The sequence below is a fragment of the Mesoplodon bidens genome (genome assembly GCF_964165515.1).
Source record: "Mesoplodon bidens genome assembly, chromosome: 13".
Lineage (NCBI taxonomy): Eukaryota > Metazoa > Chordata > Mammalia > Artiodactyla > Ziphiidae > Mesoplodon > Mesoplodon bidens.
Window position 1 is genome coordinate 25,674,192 of NC_138169.1, and position 20,369 is coordinate 25,694,560.

General features: G+C 58.7%; 1 protein-coding gene across 2 annotated transcripts in view; it reads left to right on the forward strand.

Annotated features, from left to right (window-relative positions):
* The window catches only part of BCR (BCR activator of RhoGEF and GTPase), a 99,086-nt gene that overhangs the window by 60,339 nt on the left and 18,378 nt on the right, over positions 1 to 20,369 (forward strand). The window contains exons 5-15 of one of the 2 annotated variants that reach the window (XM_081252519.1): positions 1,877 to 1,984; positions 4,838 to 4,898; positions 6,104 to 6,156; positions 8,203 to 8,343; positions 12,400 to 12,521; positions 13,545 to 13,713; positions 14,859 to 14,978; positions 15,571 to 15,646; positions 16,963 to 17,067; positions 17,688 to 17,798; positions 19,199 to 19,296. In XM_081252519.1, the coding sequence (XP_081108645.1) occupies positions 1,877 to 1,984; positions 4,838 to 4,898; positions 6,104 to 6,156; positions 8,203 to 8,343; positions 12,400 to 12,521; positions 13,545 to 13,713; positions 14,859 to 14,978; positions 15,571 to 15,646; positions 16,963 to 17,067; positions 17,688 to 17,798; positions 19,199 to 19,296 (1,164 nt within the window). The remainder of the gene's footprint in view (positions 1 to 1,876; positions 1,985 to 4,837; positions 4,899 to 6,103; positions 6,157 to 8,202; positions 8,344 to 12,399; positions 12,522 to 13,544; positions 13,714 to 14,858; positions 14,979 to 15,570; positions 15,647 to 16,962; positions 17,068 to 17,687; positions 17,799 to 19,198; positions 19,297 to 20,369) is intronic. The other variant, XM_081252520.1, reaches the window with a different exon arrangement.

Below are 20,369 nucleotides of genomic sequence, written 5' to 3' on the forward strand. Positions count from 1 at the left end.
ATATATGTGTTAGCATACGGTATTTGTCTTTCTCTTTCTGACTTACTTCCCTCTGTATGACAGACTCTAGGTCTATCCACCTCATTACAAATAGCTCAGTTTCGTTTCTTTTTATGGCTGAGTAATATTCCATTGTATATATGTGCCACATCTTCTTTATCCATTCATCCGATGATGGACATTAATCATTAGAGAAATGCAAATCAAAACTACAATGAGATATCATCTCACACCAGTCAGAATGGCCATCATCAAGAAATCTAGAAACAATAAATGCTGGAGAGGGTGTGGAGAAAAGGGAACACTCTTGCACTGCTGGTGGGAATGTGAATTGGTACAGCCACTATGGAGAACAGTATGGAGGTTCCTTAAAAAACTAAAAATAGAACTACCATACGACCCAGCAATCCCACTACTGGGCATATACCCTGAGAAAACCATAATTCAAAAAGAGACATGTACCAAAATGTTCATTGCAGCTCTATTCACGTTGCCTCTTTAGAGAGACCGCCCTGACCACAGTATCTAAAGCAGCCCCGCTGTTCTCACCTGCTCTGCCTTCAGCCATCTGCCATATTACTTGTTGCTTTACTTATTCATCGTGTGTCTCCTGCTAGCCGGCTGCGCTGTGTCTGAATGATTCGAGGTGACAGTGCCTCAAGCAGGGCCTTTGTTTTTGTGGGAGACGCTCAGTGAGTGGGGGTGAGGGGGGAGAAGGCAGGGCTCTGGGTCCGACCAGATGGCAGGGAACCTGGCGTCTGGAATGCAGCAACTCGTCCAGGTAATCAGCGGGGCCGGGAAGGGCCTCCTCCAGCTGCTGCTTTTTCTCTCGCGCCCCCAGGCCCACAGGCAGCCCCCCTCAAGGAGCGAGTCCAGAAGACCAGACAGTGCCAAGGGCATCTGGGATTGCCATCTGAAGAAACACAAAATTCAATATAAATGCAAATGCGTGTAGAAATAAAATTTAGGTTCGATGCAGACCAAACACCAGGATCATCAAAAGCCTCAGGCCTCCCGCTCCTGGTCGGCTGCAGTGGGAGGCCCGGCCAGCAGGTCACGGCATCTGCCCTTACACCCCAGGCCGGGGTTTCCCTGCTGCCTCTGGAGGTGACCTGGGGCCCAGTGATGGTGGTGGCTGCACACAGGACACCTCCCCCCAACCATGGAAGTCTTTACTCAACTGAGTGTTGGAGCAGGAGGCCGAGTGAGGAGACACTCTATTAATGCCTTTGGTTGAGAACAGGACAAGCAAACACCTCTCGCCTTGCACCCGGCAGCAGAGGTCTCCCACCTGCCAGGTGTGTAGCGTGACACCTGGGCCCCGTCACCAGGTCTGGGCTGGGCTCATGTCTGGGCAGCGCGAGCCCCTATTCTCCAAGGGCAGCTCAACTGAGTGTTTCCTGCGTGTCTGAAGAGATCGGATAGGAGCAGAGCAGTGGCCCCTCAGGCCAGGGCTGGGTCCACTGAGGTCTCCCGCTGCCAGGCTGAGAAGGGGCCGCTCCATCTCACCTGCTGGAGACGCTCATCCACGTTCACTGATAACCTGGAACTTCAGCTGCTGCTGGTGGCCCCATTTAACTGAGTGGGGTGGGAGGATGAAGAGAACTGCTCCCCGCCCAGGGCTGTGAGTCACTTCTCAACGTGTCGCTTTGGAAGAAGGAAGCGTGCTTAGCGCGTGGGGAGGGGAAGCAGGTGGGAGGCAGTGACAGCGTGGAGGAGCTGAGTTTCCTGCAGCCCTGCACTGTCTGCTGCACCTGGGCTTCCTCCAGAGCTGTGCACAGAAGCCCGTTACCCAGAGGGATGGAGACCGCCTGTCCCGCACCTGTCCCACGCCTGCCCTACACCTGTCCCCCACTCTCTTCCTTCCTCCCTGCAGGCCAGCCAGCTGGGGGTGTACCGGGCCTTTGTGGACAACTACGGAGTTGCCATGGAAACGGCTGAGAAGTGCTGTCAGGCCAACGCTCAGTTTGCAGAAATCTCTGAGGTAGGTGTGACGCTGTTCAGACAGGTGCGCCCCTCCATCTCCCGAGGGTGGGCTGTGGGCTGGTCGTTGGCACACCGTGACCCGGGAGAACAAGGCACAGCAAACTAAGGTCTGGTTGTGAACCTCAGCTCTGTTTCCAGACGCCTGTGGGTTGTCATGAGCAGACAGACGGAGCAGCCCGAGGAGCACCCTGCCTCTCCAGCAGCCAGGGCCCAGCTCTGGGGTACCCCGGACAGACTTGCACTGTCTGTGTGCAGTTCGGGCTGTCCGTAGTTCTGCCCCATTAACAGAGGTTTCGACACTTGGGTCCTGAGGCCGACTTTGCACCTTGCGGATGGAGAGCAGGTGGGGAGGTGTCATGCTCTGCCTCTCTGGGGTCTGCAGCCGGCCCGGGGGATGGGGCTGGTGTGCGTTCTGTCGACCCACGTGGGAGGAAGCTGCAGGCTGGGCACCGCACCGGCCCGGGGGCTCTGAAACCTCAAGCCCTGGAGTGTTAGCATGAGGGGCCTCGGAAGAGCCCCCCGGATGCAGAAGACGGGCAGCCATCGGGGGCTGGTGGCCATGCCAGGTCCTCCCTGCCCCGCTCCATCCTGCTTCTGCCCATGGCAGTTGGGTGATACTTTCTTCTTCCCAGGCCTGTAGTCCTCAGAGCCCTGACCTGCCTTCCCCGCCAAACAAGGATTCTGGGTGGGAAGACCTCCAAGTGAAACCCCAGCTTTAGGAAGAGAAACGGAAACTAGAAATCGGCAGGGGAGGGTCTCTTGCTGGGATACGATCGTACCCCGACTGTCACACCTGGGCTTTGTTCCAGGGGATTTGTGCTGTTTTATAATTTATCACGGGGGCTGGGCCGTGTGGGTCCCAGCACCAGCGTCTCCCATGGTGATAACGTGCCACACCGTTCCCCAGAGCCTGTGGGTGCCCTGCTCCCCACCTGGTGCCGCTGGTAACAGGCTACATGCACCCAGGGCTGCAGGCTGGCTCCACACTTCCCTCTGAAGCTGCCCTGGTTTGCCTGCAGCATTGGGTCTGTTCCTCTCTTTAGCTCATTAAACTAGCAGCCCGCATACACCTAACAGCTGGAATGCTGGCGCCAAGTCCCAGGTGACTTTGACAAATTAGAGTCATAATCTTTTAAGAGCAGGCTATGGTTAAATGGAGCCAAGTTCACGTCCACCAGGACAGGTGTCTACAGAGGAGGGAGGAAGCGATGGTGGTCACCACCCGGGAGTCACGTGGTCCCACCAACCAGGCACAGGTGGGAATCTGAGCCAAGGCCCAGGCACAGGCAGCAGGACGGTGTTCGGGGCGGCCAAATGCCGGTTCTGTGAAACTTTTACCATCAGGTGGTATCCACTTTGGTTTTCCATCCATGTTTCAAAAAAGACCCAGAGAAATTAGAGCCACAGAGACAGTGAAATGAACCAAAAGGACACAGAAGAAGCAGGCCGCTTAGAGGTGTGAGGAGTTGCATTCTGGGGGGGGTCAGAGCTCGGCCATGGGGACTGGATGTCCATCTCCAAGGACAGACAGGGTGGAGCAGTGGTCCTTCATGTCTCCCAGGACTGGCCTGAGAAATGGGTGTGCTGCAGTGTCCAGTCAGACTGGAGTTGCCTGAGATGGGTTCTGTGAGCTCGAGCTCCCCAGATAATAAGTAGGTAACAGGAATCATGTGAAAAGGGCTTCCGGAGTCTAGTCAGTTTGGGAAATGTGGGGTTAAACCAAACTTGTAAGTTTTCTCAAGGCAGAGAGCCCCAAGATGCTCAAGGTGCCCACGTTCATCGCACCTTCCAGGGGCCCTTGGCACGTGGGCTGCTGCCCTGGCTCATGTGAGCGGCACCTAATTTTTGCAGATTTGAGCTCTCACGCCCCCTCACCCCCCCCTCCCACCCTCTGGGAGCTGCTGAGGCAGACGGATGGTGGAGTCATTGAGGGGAGCTAAATTCTCAGGAGAGGCACCAAGGTGCATTGTGAGTTTGGCCCCCGTGAGCTTAAAATACACTATGTTTTCTAGTCCCAAGAGGTTTCCCACAGCCTGAGAGGTTGGGAAGGTCATCTCCAGGCCCCTTCCCATTCCTGTGCTGTGTTTTCTGTTCGCTCAGAAGTCTCGTACTGGGATTAACCACAGCTTCTTTCCAGAGACTATATCAGGCACACAGGGACCTTTTATCCACATTTCTCTTGGTACCTTGGACCAAATCAGCGGTGCCTTTGACACAGTTGTGTTGAAAAATGACCCACCCACTAAAAAGCTCTGCTTACTTCCTGGGCAAGGACGTTTGCAGAGTCAGGGGAGGGGAGGCTGGGGTGGAGGCAGAATGCATGCCAGCGGCCCGCCCTGGCCTCCCCGAAGCCGAGTGCTCTTCTTTCTGACCCACCAGCCCCTGCACGTTGTTTAACTGCTCCAAGAAAGCTGATCCGTGCACCCAGGAAGGGCGTTGCCAGTTGCCTTGGTTTGCAGGATCCTCTGTGTCAGAGGTTCTCAACCAGCGCTGATTTTGTCCCCTGGAGACACTTAGCAATGCCGTGGGATGTTTTAGATTGTCACCGCAGGAGGAGAGGGTGCTGCTGCACCCATAGGATGCTATTCAACATCCCAGGGTGCATAGGACAGCCCCTTAAAATAGAGAATTTCTGATCCTAACGTCAGCAGCGTCATCCAGGGCGAGCATGTGCTCAGTTGGCCCCGTTCTGCAGGCTATGGCCCAGACACAGCCCTGAGGTTTGCCACATCTGGGCTTCTCAGCGGTGAGAGGAGGGTGAGAGTTCTGCTGAAGGTTCCTGACCGTGAACTCGCTGACACATCAGAGCTGCTTAATCTGCCCTGTGGAAAACGTGCTTTTCTCTTTGCAGAACCTGAGAGCCAGAAGCAACAAGGATGCCAAGGACCAAACGACCAAGAACTCTCTGGAAAGTGAGTTCTCCGTGCCGAGGCCCCTACATGCCCCTGTGGTGGCGGCCGCTGCCAGCAGACAGGAGCAGCCAGGACGCCCAGCTGGGTCACACTCTGGCCCCTCTGCTGCTCCAGATTTCCAGTAGTGGGGGGTGGGGGGATGGGGAGGGAGCAGCGCTGGCCGTGGTGGGTGCGGAGGGACTGGTCAGGACCTGTTGCCACCAATGGGGGTTGGGGGGTGGCGCAGGGATCCAGGAAGAGGTGGGAGTTATCAGAAGCCCACAAAGCAGGCACTGCTGGGCATTTACAATGTCATCTTGTTGTCCCAACGGCCCTGCAGGAGGCTCTTGTCTTCCCTTGTTTCAGATGATAAAACAGGTTTAGAGCGGAAAGGACTGTGTAGAACGCAGATTCAGAGTGGCTGGGCAGGGGTCAGGGCCAAGTAGTCGGGCTCCCGGGCCTGTGTTTGCCCTCATCCCTCTGGGCAGAGTGAGCTCTGGAACAACAAGGTACTTCTCGTTTCTGGCTGTTAGGGTCTTGGGAGGAGTTACGCTCACAGAGAATAGCAGACGTGGGCCGGGGCCACAGCTACACCACCCTCTGAGCCGGTATCCCCCATTTCTATAAAATGGGGATAACAGTGCGTGCCCTGCACTAGTCGTGGGCGTTACGGGCGGAGCTGCACCCTACATGTGAGAACACATGAAGCGCCTGTGCCCGTGATGGGCTGTGCCCACCATGGAGAAGCGGGGATGGCCCTGGCCGGTTAGGGCTCCATGCTGCTGGCGTCCAGGGGTCCAAAAACGCTTATAAAACCAAGAGCCGCATCTCAGCATCAGGCTTGGATACACATGGAGCCTAGCGTGCTGGTCCGCACCTCCCGGCCTGGGATCTGCGCTGGCGCTTCCTCCCCAGAGTGCTGGCCAGCTCCCTGACCCCACGCCGGAGGGCCGTCGACACGGAGGCCTTTGAATGCTTGCTGCTGAGTCAGCCACACAGGCTCGGGTTCTGATCAGCCCTGGACCTGGCACTGATGTCACAGACTGAAGGCTCACAGCCATGTTCCCGACCTTCCAATGCATCGGGTTCAACCTTGTCACTGAGCGGAGGGGAGGTGGGGTTCCCAGGGAATGTGGAGACTGGGGCTGCCCCCACCTCCACCCTTGCAGTGAGGGTGGGTGGGCAGGTGGGCGGTCCGCCTTCTCTCACCCTTCGTCTCTCCGCAGCCCTGCTCTACAAGCCTGTGGACCGGGTCACGAGGAGCACACTGGTCCTGCATGTGAGTCCCTCGGGCCTGGGGCCTCCTCGCCCTGGGGTTCTTGGCTTCTGTCCTGGGGCTGACGCTGATGTCTGTCAATTTTGCCCGCCTGCCCCCTTTTCTGCCACACACCTGTACTGAGGATGCAGAAGTGAGGCACCTCTGCCATCCCTGGGCTCCTGGGGGTGGGAGGGGGAAACGCAGCAGGCTCTCCACGTGTTCCAGATGCCTCATCAGAGCGGGTGCAGGTAGGGAGCATCCCGTCCCACATGGACAGAGGCTTGCGGCTGGAGAAGCTTCCCGGGGGAGGCGGCGGGGACACATAGCACAGGTTGGGGCACCAATGGCAGGTGCATCCCGGGGCTGTGGTCAGACCACATTCTCCAGCCGGGAGAACGTGTGCGGAGAGGGTGTGCAGGGAGTCCCACCTGGCGGGGCCGCTCCTAAAGGCAGTGGGGAGTCACTTGCACGTTATTAAGTGGTCGTCTTAATACTGAGAAACAAAAGCAGGGAAAAAAAGGCCCCAATCCTACTTCCAGGTGACCCTATTCATCTGTATTTAGAGCAAGTCTTATATGCGCATTTTTTTAAAATAAATTTATTTATTTTGGCTATGTTGGGACTTCGTTGTTGCGCGGGCTTTCTCTAGTTGCGGTGAGCGGGGGCTACTCTTTGTTGAGGTGCACTGGCTTCTCATTGCGGTGGCTTCTCTTTTTGCGGAGCACGGGCTCTAGGCGCGTGGGCTTCAGTAGTTGGGTTCAGTAGTTGTGGCTTGCGGACTCTAGAGTGCAGGCTCAGTAGTTGTGGCTTGTGGGCTCTAGAGTGCAGGCTCAGTAGTTGTGGCACACGAGCTTAGTTGCTCCGCGACATGTGGGATCTTCCCAGACTATAGCTCGAAGCTGGGTCCCCTGCATTGGCAGGTGGATTCTTAACCACTGTGCCACCAGGGAAGCCCGACACGCGCATTTTTTTAAAAATGTACAACCAAGTCACAGAAGTGTTTGAAGTGTCCATTTCCTGTCTTGCTTCCTCCCCACAAAGGAGCCACCACCACAAGGATCTTTATTTTGACGCACGTGGCATCTTTCTAAATCACTCAGACGGTGTTGTGCTGTGCATACCATTTCGCATGTGGCTTTTGACCCCTTCATGTCATATTGTGGCAGTTGTCCCACTTCGGCCCAAACAGCTCTGCCTCGTTCATTTTTAAGCTGCGGGGTTTTCCATCCAGTGCACGTTTCATAACTTCTTACCATCCTCCGACTAAGAGTCCCTGGATGGAGGGAGATAAGCTGAGATTTGCGGTTTGGGAGGCTCTGGCCGGTGGCCCATTAGAGTCCTGGAGACCCTTTATTTGGTCCCCTCACCACGATGAGCCCAGGCCTGGCACGGGGAAACCAGAGCCACCAGGAACGGTGCGGGGGGGGCTGGGATCCCCAACACCAGAGCCTCCCCTGAGCTTATTTCATCTCCCCAGGTTCTCTTTGCTGTAGGATTTGGGAGCTAAGAGGGTTTTGTTTCTCTGAACCAGGAAGCGGTAGACTTTGAGCACAAATTACGTGCATTCGCAGTAGAGAAGGATTCTCAGGCTCTGATCTAAAAGAGGAGGAGACGGGAAGGTCAGGGGCTTTCTCCTGACCTCACACGGGACGGCGGACCAGGATGGGTTCTGCCCCAGGGGACCTGTGACAATGTCCAGGGGCATATTTGCTTGTCACAGCCACACATAAGGGGGCACCACTGCCATTGAGTGGGCAGAGGCCAGGGATGGTGCCAGCATCCTCCAGTGCCCAGACAGCCCCCACCAAAACCAGCCCTGCATGTCGCCAGGGCCCGGGTAGAGAAACCTGCCCCAGACCTGTAGCGTGGAGCCCCTCTCTGCAACGTGCAAACAGCATAGGCTTGGGGGATGCCGTTAGGGGACTGCTCCCGGCACAGTGCTCGCACGAGTGCTGCTGCGTGGCCCAGGCCATGGTGAGAGGTGGCCCCAGGTCACACCCAGCATGCCTGCGGCTCTCACAGCAGAGATGCCGGGGCTGCTCTGACTCCATCCTTTGTCCGATGCAGGACTTGCTGAAACACACCCCCTCTGGCCACCCCGACCACCTGCTGCTGCAAGATGCCCTCCGCATCTCGCAGAACTTCCTGTCCAGCATTAACGAGGAGATCACGCCCCGCCGGCAGTCCATGACCGTGAAAAAGGGAGAGGTGAGCATGGCAGCCGAGCAGAGGTGGGCATGGGGCCCACTGTATCCGCACAGCTCAGCCCAACACAGAAACGCCTGGACTTGGGGGCCCTTGACCCTGGCAGGGTGAACCCAGGCCGGTGTGCAGGGCATCGGGGTGTGGTTTCAGGGGTGCAGGCCTCACTTGGGGGGTTATGTCCCGGGCACCGCACACCCTGCCGGATCAGGGTCCCCAGCTAAGGAGACCGGTGAGAAGGAGGATGGCATTTGTGAGCCTGGGGACCACTCGGTTCCTCTTGAGTGTTCTTTCATTAACATACAGTTAACAGTGGGTTTAAGGACTTAAAAGGGGATGAAGGGGAGCGGGGTGTGGTTTGTGTTTGCAGCTGGAGAACGAACGTGGTTGACCTCTTCGGCCAGGAGGGCTCTCCTTCCCCTTCTCCCTCCCTCCCTGACAACTCCTCCCAGTCTCCATCTCTCTGCACGTCGTAGATGACAGGGTGTGGAACAGAGGGGCTCAGACGCCACCCCTGCCACCTCCGCTCCTTCCCGGGGGGGCCCAGCCCCGTGCCAGGCAGCTTGCAGCGAGATGGCAGAGGTGTGCCAGTCAGGGGCGGCATCTAGTGTGAGCATCTTTCGTTGGAAGCGGCACTGCGGGGCGGGGCGGGGGTGCGGACCTGCGGCCTCTGGGGTCTCGTGCAGGGACAGGAGCCGTATGGCCCAGCAACACGTGGGCTGGCAGCAAACCTTACTGTAGCTGCTGCTCGGAGCCACTCCTCTTCCCGTTAGTGTGCCAGGTGCCCGGCGGCGCCGAGGCTGACCCGCCAGGACTCGGGGCTGGCGGGCAGGCTGCTCTCAGCCCTGTGCTTCCACACCTGTGTGGGAAGTGGTACCTGAGTGTTCGGCCTCCCTTGTCAGCAGTTCACACGGTCTCACAAGACTCAGGATCTGCTTCCGCCAAGACTCCTGTCCCTGTTGGGTTTGTGCTGCTTGGTCTCCCCTCCTGGGACACCATGCTCTCTCGCAGGCAGTTCCTTTATAAGAGCACTGCCCTCCTGGGAAGCAGCTGTGCGAGTCCTTCTGTGGGTGCTGAGTCTGCGCCTGTGTCTCCGCTGCACTTAGGTTCCCCGGGGAGAAGTGCCTCCTTGCTCTTTGGATCATTGGAAGCAGCTGCCTTCAGGAATTGAGGAAAATCAGATGTCGCCTGGCAGTTGTCAGCCAGGCTCTTGAGCCCGCATCTGTATCCCAGGCCTCCTTCCCCGTGGACCCATGGTCGGGGTCCCGGGGCGCCTGAGTGGGAAGTGTGTAGGGGCCGGTGCTTCATGGGGGCAGGGCTTCTACCTGCGCCCACCCCATCCCCACCAGCATCTGGTCCTGCTGACCTGTGGTGTCTGCTCCTTGAGGGGAATCACTTGGGTGCCTCAGCCACGAATGGGGGAGAAAGGCCGGTGACCCTGAAAGGTCGGGAGTCTGAGTCGTACGCGCCTTTATTCAGGGTTCTCCGTCAGCAGCACAGTAAGGGAGATAGATGGCGGCTAGACCAGGATACAGGCAGATCCACACCCACACCCCTGCCTGGGACGTCCTCGAGAGCTGGGGGCTGGGGTCTACAGATAGAGACAGAATGAGGCCTGATCCCTGGGCCAGGGTCCGGGCTCCCTTCGTGGATTTGCCAGTATCGTGGTTGGGGGCCCTGCTTTCCTGGAGCTGGGAGACCCTTCCTGCCCATCTGCTGCGCATTTTCTGTTTGAGCCACTGCAGGACCCCAGGGTGGGCTGGGGTTCAGAAGTGAGGCCTGGGACCTCCTTGGGAGGGAGGACATCTGCCACGATGGGGAAGCTCGTGGTGAGAAAGTCCTACTGTGCTCAGAGGTCAGCCATACCGTCCACTCCCCACGCTGTGCACCTCGTGTGGCCCTCGGAGACGGGGTGCAGCACAGAGCAAGGCTTAGATCAGAACGTCATGGGGTGGGGGGCTTCTCCTGGAAAGACAAGGATGTGCACAGACAGGGGTGCATGGGGAGGGGCCTGGCAACTGAGTCCACCCATCAGAGCCCCCCAGGGCTGCCTTCTGAGCCCGTGTCTGCTAACACGGATGGGTGGCTGTACGGGCTGCCACAAATGCCAGGGTGACGCTGGTGGCCTCTGGAGGATGAAGTTGGTGGCTGGGGTGGGACTTCGGATGAACCTGTGAGCGGCAGGACCCAGCGGGGAGGAGGGGAGGGCCTGCAGGGGGCTCCATCAGGGCTGGGACCCTGGACGATTCTGACCTGCTGACAGAGGGGACGAATCCACCTCTGAGCTGGACGTCGGGGGCCCTCTGCTGGCAATGGCCAGAAGCTCAGCTCCTTTGTGTGGAGAAAGGACTGCAGTCCCCCCCTCACAGAAGGTCCCTTGGTCCTGCCTCCTGGGCTGGAAGACCATCTGCCGTGTCCCTGCCGAGGGGGTATTCCTCGAGGACCTCAGTGTCCCAGGACCTGCCCCCCGGCACAGACCCCGCAGTCAGGCTGCCCAGGTCCCCAGTGCTGCATGGCCGTGTTTCCAGGTGCACATGCTTCTGTGCTTCCCATGGGTGCGGACGTGGGGCTTGCCTATGCCCACAGCAGGCGGGGGAGGGCAGTGACGATGGGTCACGGCCTGGGCACGTGGGCAGCCCTCCTGCCCTCCCACTTATGGTCTGGTTGGCACTGGCAGTTCCCATGTAAATCATCCAGTCTCCGTGCCAGGGCCTGGCCGGCTGCTGTGAGTGAGCTGCGCATGATGGTGATGTGGGAGTGTTGGGGGGCCTGGCCCAAGCTGAATTTGCTTCTGGGGGGCTCCTGCTGAGAGTGTGGGGGGAGTTCAGGGAGGCACAGGTTCCCTGAGAAGAACCTCAGGTGACAGGTGGCAGTGGAGCCAGGTGCCCAGACCTGTTGGGGGGGTGGGTGACAGGGGTAGGGAGACGCTATGGGTCTTTGCCCCCTGTGGTGTGTGTGCCTGACCCTCCGGACCCTTCCCAGGCCATCACAGAGAGGGGTGGGGAGTCGCCCTTTCTGGGGGGCCTTCCCTGAGGCCAGGAGGGCAGGGTCCCCAGTGAGCACCTGGTCTCTTCTCCTGGGCACAGACCCCTGGGTGTCCCCGCTCTCTCCCTGTGCTGCCTGGGGTGGATGGTGGAGCTCCCTGAGGCTCAGGCTTCTCATCTTCGAAGTGGGCATGAGGGCTCACCCACAACAGGAGGGTCACATCCAATGACAGGCCACGTGCTGGCACAGCACACCCGGGGCGTGCGTGGGGCAGCCTCTCATCCTGTCTCTGTGTCCTTGGCACAGCACAGCGCCAGCCCGGATGAGGTGGCGGGCACTGTTTGTCAGCTGAATTACTGACTTACCTCCATGTGCCCTGGAAACTTGTGAGCCATGGGACCATCCCTTGTCTTTCAGATGAAGCTCCCAGGGGCAGAGAGGCACAGGGCTTGCTGGGGACTGGTGCTTCTAGTCTCCCTGCTCCTTCGAGGATGCCTCAGGGTCAGGGGTGGGCATCAGAGGTGTAAAACCCCTATGTGGGCCCCTGCCCATCAGTGGTCACTGACCTCAGAAGGACTAGAATGTGGGATCCCAGCTGGGGGGCCCCTGCCCGGCCTCCTGATGCCCTCAGATCCAGGCCTAGCCCTTAGCGTGACTGCCCCCTCTCGGAGTTCTCCCGGCCTGTCTCCTCCCCCCTTACCAGGCAGTCCCCTCTAGGCCGAGCACCAAGCTCTTGTTACCTGAGCCTTGACGGTCCCCGTACGAGAACGTCCCCTCTCCACGTGACCAGCGTCTTGCCTGGGTCTCCAAGCCTGTCCTGAGGATGTATGGGCCGCCCTGCTCAGAGGGGCTCTCCCGTCGCCTTGGCTGCAGTGTCTCCTCCGGCCTCCAGGCCAGTGGCTGTGACTCTGTCTGGGGCTTGGGAACTTTGATGAACAAAGAGCAAGGCGTTTGGCGTGTGTGTTTGCGGGCGGATGAGGTGGAAGGAGCGCTGGAAAGTGGGTGTAAGTGTTGGAGGTGGGGGGAGTGGAGGCCCAGGCTGCCCCTGCCCTGACCAGCCCCCCCCCACCCCCGCAGCACCGGCAGCTGCTGAAGGACAGCTTCATGGTGGAGCTGGTGGAGGGGGCCCGCAAGCTGCGGCACGTCTTCCTCTTCACTGACCTGCTCCTGTGCACCAAGCTCAAGAAGCAGAGCGGAGGGTGAGTGACCATGCGGCCCAGGCCGAGAGGAGGGTCCCCGGGGTACGGGGTGGTTTCTATAGTAGGAGACCTGGTGTTCTTTCCAGTGAGCCTCGAGAGGTCGTAACCTGTTGCCAGGCTGCTCTCGTTAAGCTACATTCTGTTTCCAACTGGACGTGATGCCAGGCTCAAGGTCAAAGTTCATCATTAGGAATCTGGAGACATTCAGGGTCTGGGTGGGTGACCAGGCTGTTGACTATGACTTCAGGTGCTAGTGGGGGGCTGTCATGTCGTGACCCAGACAGGTCAGGGGGCTGCAGGGTCTGGTGCAGGTGGGGGATGGACACTGGCTGCCCCTCTCCTGTCCTCGGAGGGCATCACTAGGTGATCCCTACATTTTGTCTTCCTGAGATCATGGTGGCTTCTAAGTGATTCTCAGCATTGGCCTGCAGACCCCACCCAAACCCCCAGGAATCAGACCACACAGGTTGCAGCAGTGGGGGGCTGTGGGAGTGGGGAAGCAGTAGCTGGAATGGAGGAAAGAAGGTCACGTTGGGAAGAACCAGAACTGGGCTCTTCACCCCATTCTGCCATCGCCACGCTGAGTGGATTTAATCAGAAGAGAGCCTTGGTTTCCCCATCTGTCGAGGGGGGGGATTACACCGGGTAGATTTGTAGCCCCTCAAACTCTACAGCTCTGGACGTGTCTGCAGCCCTCTCCTGACTGTCATTGGCGGCCTAGGTGGTCTCCTGCGTCAGGGAGCCTATGAGCCACCACCATCAGCACAGAGTAGGGTGGATGAGGGCTTGTCAGACCCGTGGGGCCTGGGTCACACGTGCAAAATGCCCCTCCCCAGGGGTCACCGAGGCTGGGTTGCCAGTGTCTGCTTGTGGCCTTATCCCAGCCTGTCTCAGGGACCATGAGCAGAGTTTGAAAGTCAGGTAAACTTCGTGGCCATGAACTTAGGGTTCCCCAGAGTCGAAAGCAGTGACTTAAGCAAAGGAAGGTGGTCAGCCTGTTAACCTGCCCCTCCCCCCACCCAGCAAAACCCAGCAATACGACTGCAAATGGTACATCCCGCTCACGGATCTCAGCTTCCAGACAGTAGACGACTCGGAGGCCGCACCCAACATCCCCCTGGTGCTGGATGAGGAGCTGGATGCCATGAAGATCAAGATCTCCCAGATCAAGAGTGACATCCAGAGAGAGAAGGTGGGGCTGGGGGGGGGTTGCCAGGCCGGGCTCTGCAGCTCGAGTGGGCAGTATACTCTCACGCTGGCAGGCGGGCGAGTTCTGCAGGGCATCTGACCCCACTGCTGGTCTCTGGGACCTGCTGGGACCCCTGTGAGCCCTCGCAGCGCCAGGCCTCCCGTTAGGCATGGAGCCGTGCAGGATGGGGTGGGGGGAGGTGCCCCTCTGTCCCTCTTATAACTGCCCTGATCCGGAGTGAATCCCAGGCTGGGGGGGAAACACGGCCCCTCCAGGGGGTCTGGACTGCACCCAGCAGGCCCCTGGTTGTTTCCGGAGAGGAACAGTGAGGATGAACCCCTCGCCTGTAGGGTCAGCCCAGGCCAGAGCTGGTGCCTCACAGTGGCCAAAGTCAAGGTGGGTCCCCAGAAGGTTGATGTCCAGGGACACCCTGCTGAGGTGGGTGCAGCAGGACAGGGGTCCTTCTCAGCCCTCACCCTACCCAACCTTCTGTACTGCAAACCCCGCAGGATGAGGAAAGCACAGGAGCCCCAGGACCGGCATGAACTCTGGGTTGTTTATTCGTCCCGACGGACCCGTGGTCCCCATGGCAGTGTCCTGAGGCAGAGGGGAGCCAGGGCTGCATCCACGGGGCTGTCAAGCTCTCTGCCACCACTCACCCATCCGAGCCATGCCCTCTGCCTAGTGGCAGGCGGCACAGCCTCCCCCGGGGACAGAGGGCTTCAGGAGGGAGGAACACGACACGCGGCAGGGAGGGTTTTCCCAGCCAGGTCCTGGGGGTGCATGTCACCCTCCATCAGGACCCTCGCAGTCACTCCCGGGGGACCTGATGCTGAAATGTGGCAGATCTGGGAGCAGGGAGGGGCCTTTGGGGTCACGACAGACCCCTTCACATTGTCTAAGTTTGGAGCAAGTGAAAAAAGGGAGGTTTGTGAGAGGAAGAACTTAATCCCTTAAGAAGGATGGGCTGAGCACATCCGGCAGTCTGTGCCAGGCCTGGACGCTGTGGCCGAGACCCTGTCCATGCTGGGCCGCCAGACGGTCTCCCGTCCTCCACGGACCGAGCATCAGGGGTGGTGGGGCAGGCAGAGTGGAAGCGGGCCGCGCTGGGCCAGAGCTGGAAACGTGACCGTGCCCTCTCCCCACAGAGAGCGAACAAGGGCAGCAAGGCCATCGAGAGGCTGAGGAAGAAGCTCTCGGAGCAGGAGTCGCTGCTCTTGCTCATGTCCCCCAGCATGGCCTTCCGCGTGCACAGCCGCAACGGCAAGGTGGGCGCCCAACGTGGCACACAGGCCGCTCTCTGGGGCTTTGGGCCGGAACCCCCATGGCTGGGAGGTGGTGGGGTCTCCAGGGAGTCTCAATAGGGCGGAGGGCTTGCAGGTTTGTGCAGACCCAGCCCTTGGTGCAGAAATGCTGTCTGGGACCTCTTGGGCCAGAGAGACAGCTTCTCTCCTGAGTGGCTTCTGCTGCCTCTGTAGCCGGGGCCTTTCCCTCCATGGGCATCACGCACTTGTCAGGGGGCAGCCAGTGGGCTTTGCGGGAGCCTTGCCTCTGCGTCATGGGCCCGGCTTGTGGGCATCAGCCCTCCCCTCTGCAGGTCCCACCTGGTGACCCCGGTGGCCCTACACTCTGATTCGTCACGCCCTGACCCAGGCGCAGCAGGAGGGGCAGAGGGTGCAGGGAGGGACGAGCAGTGCTGTGAGCACAGCCGCCCCAGCTCCGCCAGCCTGCAGCGTGGAGATGCTCGTGCCTCCTGTGGGCGTACTGCAGGCTCCACGCGGTGACCAGGACGGAGCCCTGGATCCACTGGGCGCCCGCTCAGCCGGGGTGGAGATAACGGGTGTGCTCTCCTCCCCCCAGAGTTACACGTTCCTGATCTCATCCGACTACGAGCGGGCCGAGTGGAGGGAGAACATCCGGGAGCAGCAGAAGAAATGTGAGTGGCCTGCGCGCCCAGGCTGTGGGCTCGGGAGCGTCACGGCTGGAGGGTCACCTCCCATGGTCTCAAACCTTGTTTTCCCCAAGGGACAGTGGAACTCTTACCCAAGTGAGGTGTGCCATGGGGCCCTAATACAGGAAATAATGGGGGAGGGGCTGTCCTGATAGAGCCCCCTGCCCTCTGTGCCCCCCTGCCTGCCCTCTGACTTCTCCCATGAACCCCCTTCCCCTCCTCTGGCCTCTCTGAATTCCCACCTGCATTCTGGACCTCCCTACTCTGAATTCCCTGCCTGCCCCCGGGGGCCCCCCTGCACCCCTGCTGCCTTTCCGAGGCTGCCACGCACGTGGCCCACCCCCCTTGCCTCCCCTCAGGCCTGCCACACACCCCAGCAGATGCTGATGCCATACGGCCCTCGACTGGGCCCACCTGGGCAGCCACACGGTGCTGGCCCTGCTCCCCTGTGCTTGACCGCTGTCAGGACAGGGCGCCCACTCCCCTCTGGACGGCCCCTTCTTCGGGCGCTTCCCTCCGTTAGCAGTTCTTTCCTTCTGCTCAGAGCTGCCCCGTCCTGCCTGGCAGCCTTCAGGGTGGGACGGCAGACCCTGCCCCAGGTCCTGGGGCTGCAGCTGCCTGGTTCCCTCCTCCGCCCCCAGCCATACGGTTTGGGATTCCCGAGCCATCCTTGCTAAAAGGTTTCCGCGTGTGCCCTGTGTGCCCCCCAAGGTAGGTTGGGGGCTCCGCACACCTCTGCCCTGTCCTGAGCGCCTGTCCCCCCAGGGTTGTCATTCGTGCCTGTGCTGAGACCCCAGTGCCACTGCCTCCGGCGGCAGGATGGGCACTCCTGGTGACTCTGACGGCCAGTGCCTGGGGCCCTGCCAGAGTTTCTATCCCAGGTGTCCTGTTGTAACCAGGGGCCCAGACCCTTTACAGCATGTGTTGTCTGCTCAGAAATAATCTCCTTTCCCCACCTGGTGGAGAGAAGGAGGAGCAGGGGACAGAGCCCCACAGGAAGGTGCCCCAGATCACCCCCTCGCAACCGCCTTGAGGCCATGCCAAGGTGGTGGGTGGCCCTGTGTTTGTGAGCGTTGTGCAAAGATTCCTCCCACCCTCTGAGCCCAGCCTGGGCCCCCCGGGGCCATGCCTCACCTGCCCCTTACCGGCTCCTCCCTGGGAACAGGTGGCCCCTGTTGCCCTCCTAACCAGGGTGTGCTGAGGACCCAGTGGGGGTACATCTGAGAACACCCCATGGGCGTCCTGGGGAGTCCGAGAGCTGGGCAGACTCACCAGTTGGTGTGCCTGTGCCCCCATCTCAGGTTTCAAGAGTTTCTCCCTGACATCCGTGGAGCTGCAGATGCTGACCAACTCATGCGTCAAGCTTCAGACCGTCCACAGCATCCCACTGACCATCAACAAAGAAGGTGGGCTGTGCCCCCCAGGCCACCGTCCCTTTCTGTTGTTATTGCCATCCTGGACCAGAGATGTCCATTTCAAGGCTGGATGTGCTGCTGAAGGCCTGTCGGCCTCTCCGGGGTGTGGACGGGACGGGTTAGGGGTGGTCGCTCCCAGGCGGCGGCCACCGGGTGGTTGAGAAGACCGATGACTTGGCCCCAAGTCCCGAGCCGCTCCTCAGACCCTCTGTGCTCTGGGCCCCGCTCCCCGTCCCCCCGCCCACCCCTCAGCCTGGTGCCACCCGCCCCCACCTGTGGTTGTGCTGCATCTTGCGTTCACTGTTACACACACTCGTGCACATGCAGCCACACACAGGGGTATGCTTTGCACACTCAGGCACACACACCCCATCCACGTGGCACGCTCCCCGATCCTCTCCTGTCCCGAGAACCTGTCACATCTTTTCTCGGTCCCTGGTTTGCCCATGTTGTGAACCCAACTAGATCCTAAGGTCCCCGAGACAGAGGCCACGATGGGTGTGTTTCTGCTCCTGACATTGCCTTGTCCCCTGCTAAGCAAGTGACGGTCACACGGGGCCCCCATGAGGGTCACCTTGAAGCAGAACCTGTCACCTGCCTGCTTCTCCCAGGAGGACGGATGCTCACCTCTCTGGTCTCTCGCACAGATGATGAATCTCCCGGGCTCTACGGGTTCCTGAATGTCATCATCCACTCTGCCACTGGCTTTAAGCAGAGTTCTAGTAAGCGGCTGGGTTGGGGAGGAAGGCGGCCGGACACTGAGCCGAAGGGTGTGGGGACCAGAGAAGCAGCTGACCGCCGGGAGGTGCGGTGCTGGCTGACGCCCACTGGGTGTGGGGTTGCTTTCTCTGGGGTGGACCCTGCCGTTGCCAGCGCCTGGCTCAGACCCTGCAAGCTGGGAAGCTGCCCCCTGCAAGCGAGTCCTGCAATCGCAGGGGCTGGGGTTTGCTATAGACAGAGAACGCTGCCTAGGTTGCCAGGAAGCCAGGAGGCTGAGGGCTGGCACCCTGACCCTGGTCAGCAAAGGAGACTCTGCCGCTCTGATGAGCCAGAGGGATACCCTTTTAATACTTCCCCCTGGGGGCACCTCTCCCAGCCACTTGAGCTGTCAGAGTGGTGAGGGCTGGTCGCATTTCAGCCCAGGTACAGCAGACGCTCACCTGTCAGCCTGACACCAAGTTCTCAGGGTCCCTCGGAGGAGGACACAGGGCAGGTACCGTTCTGCTGACCTTCCCACTGTTGCTACAAAACCAAACAAGAAATCCCTGACGAGCCACAGGATAGAAGATATTTACAAACTGTGTATATATGATCAGGGCCTTGTATCCAGAATATATAGAGAACTCTTACAACGCAATGCTTGAGACAACCCAGTTTTTAAAAAATGAGCAAGAGATTCAGATAGACATAAACAAATTTACAGATCTGTGGTTGAATGGGAGAAATGGGCATAAGAGATCTTTTAAGGGTGATGGAAATGTGCTACAATTGGATAGTGGTAGTGATTACACCACTCTGTAAACTTACCAAAAAGCATTGAATTGGTCACTTAAAGTGGGTAAACTTTAAGGTATACAATTCATACCTCAGTAAAGACATTTTTTAATAAAAAAGAATGGAACACAATATCTATTGAATAAGTTGTCTCACTAACTAGAGGTGAATAAGTCTGAATACAAATACTTTTTCATTTTACCCTGTACTAAGTTTATTAGTACACTGATGGACGCCATGCCCCTGCACCCACTTTTCTCCCAGCACCGAGCTGCTGTCAGTGAGCAGGGGAGCGAATGTTCTGAGAGGTGCCGGTTCCCTGCGCACTGTTGTGAGGTGCTGCTAACCTTGCCGGCCACTGGTTTGGTGTCTTGTTTTAAAAAGAAAACCAAGGACTTCCCTGGCAGTCCAGTGGGTGAGACTCCACACTTCCACTGCAGGGGGCACAGGTTCAATCCCTGGTCAGGGAACTAAGATCCCGCATGCCACGCTGTGCGGCCAAAAAAAAAACAAGACAAAAATAAAACCAAGACTGTTTTTTATGATTTAGAAAATAACACCTGCTTTTATAAAGAACATTGGTAATAAGGGACAGCATGGTCACCCTCTCTGTGTCCCTCTCCTGCAGGTCTGTACTGCACCCTGGAGGTGGATTCCTTTGGCTACTTTGTAAATAAAGCCAAGACACGTGTCTACAGGGACACGGCTGAGCCCAACTGGAATGAGGTGAGGCCCGACTTCTGGGTGATCAGGAGGAACATCTTCCAGGGAGAGAATGTGACCCCAAGGGCTTCCCCGCAGGCAACGGTGCCAGCATTCCCGGAATCTCCTGGAGGACCGGGCATGCCAAGAGATAGAGATTTTATCTCCACGTTCCTGAGAATTCTCCACTCCCGTCCCCCCAGTTACAAAGAAACTTGTTTTGCTGGCAAAGCATCTGGAAAAGGAACTTAGAAGGGCTTCTTGTTACTAAGGCCTTTGTTATTGCTCAGTGTTTCCTTGGGAGGTTTCCATGGCGTTTTTCCTCAGAAACTGGAATGAGCGTTCAGCTCTGTGACCCTCTCAATTTCTGGAAGCTGGGGCACTGCCTGTGTGTGGGGCCTTGCTGGGCTGGAAGAAACCCCAGTCTCTTTTCTCAGCATCACTCCTGTGATTATTAGTTGTGCCGCCTCCATAGGACTGGGGCACGGGGAGCCAACGGACTACCTGGTCCTTATAGCTCTATAGCTCTGGGTGCCCGTACGGAAAGGGCTGGTGTCTGCTGTGACAAGGGGGGGATCACAGCCAGGTGGATCCATCGAAGAAGGCTTTGAGGAGAGCGAGAGGGCCGTGACCCAGCAGAGGCGACAAGGGCAGGGCTCTGGATACTATGCAGAGGGTTCTGGTGTGAGGCAGCCCTGGAGGCTTGAGGGACTGAGCATGGGGTTGGGGGAGCTTCAGAGCATCAGGCCACCCGGCGGCCACCCTGGCTGTGTGTGTATGGATTATCCAGGGCCTCATAGATTCTGGGCATACACACCCTCCCTACCCCCATTCAGGCTCAGAAATATTTGCTCTCCCCTCCCCGCTGCTTCCCCAGCAGGAACCCATGCCTGCAAAAGCACTGGTGTGAAACGCAGCATTTACTGAAGGTTTCATAGGGGTGATGGAGGAGAAAGTAGACACCTTGAAAACCTACGGGAGAATTCTTTCCTCCCAGGTCGCTCTCTCGCCTAGGTCACCTCCCTGGATCGACTTTTTTTTTCCCCTTTCGAATAGACTTTATTTGTAGAGCAGCTTTAAGTCCACAGCAAAAGTGA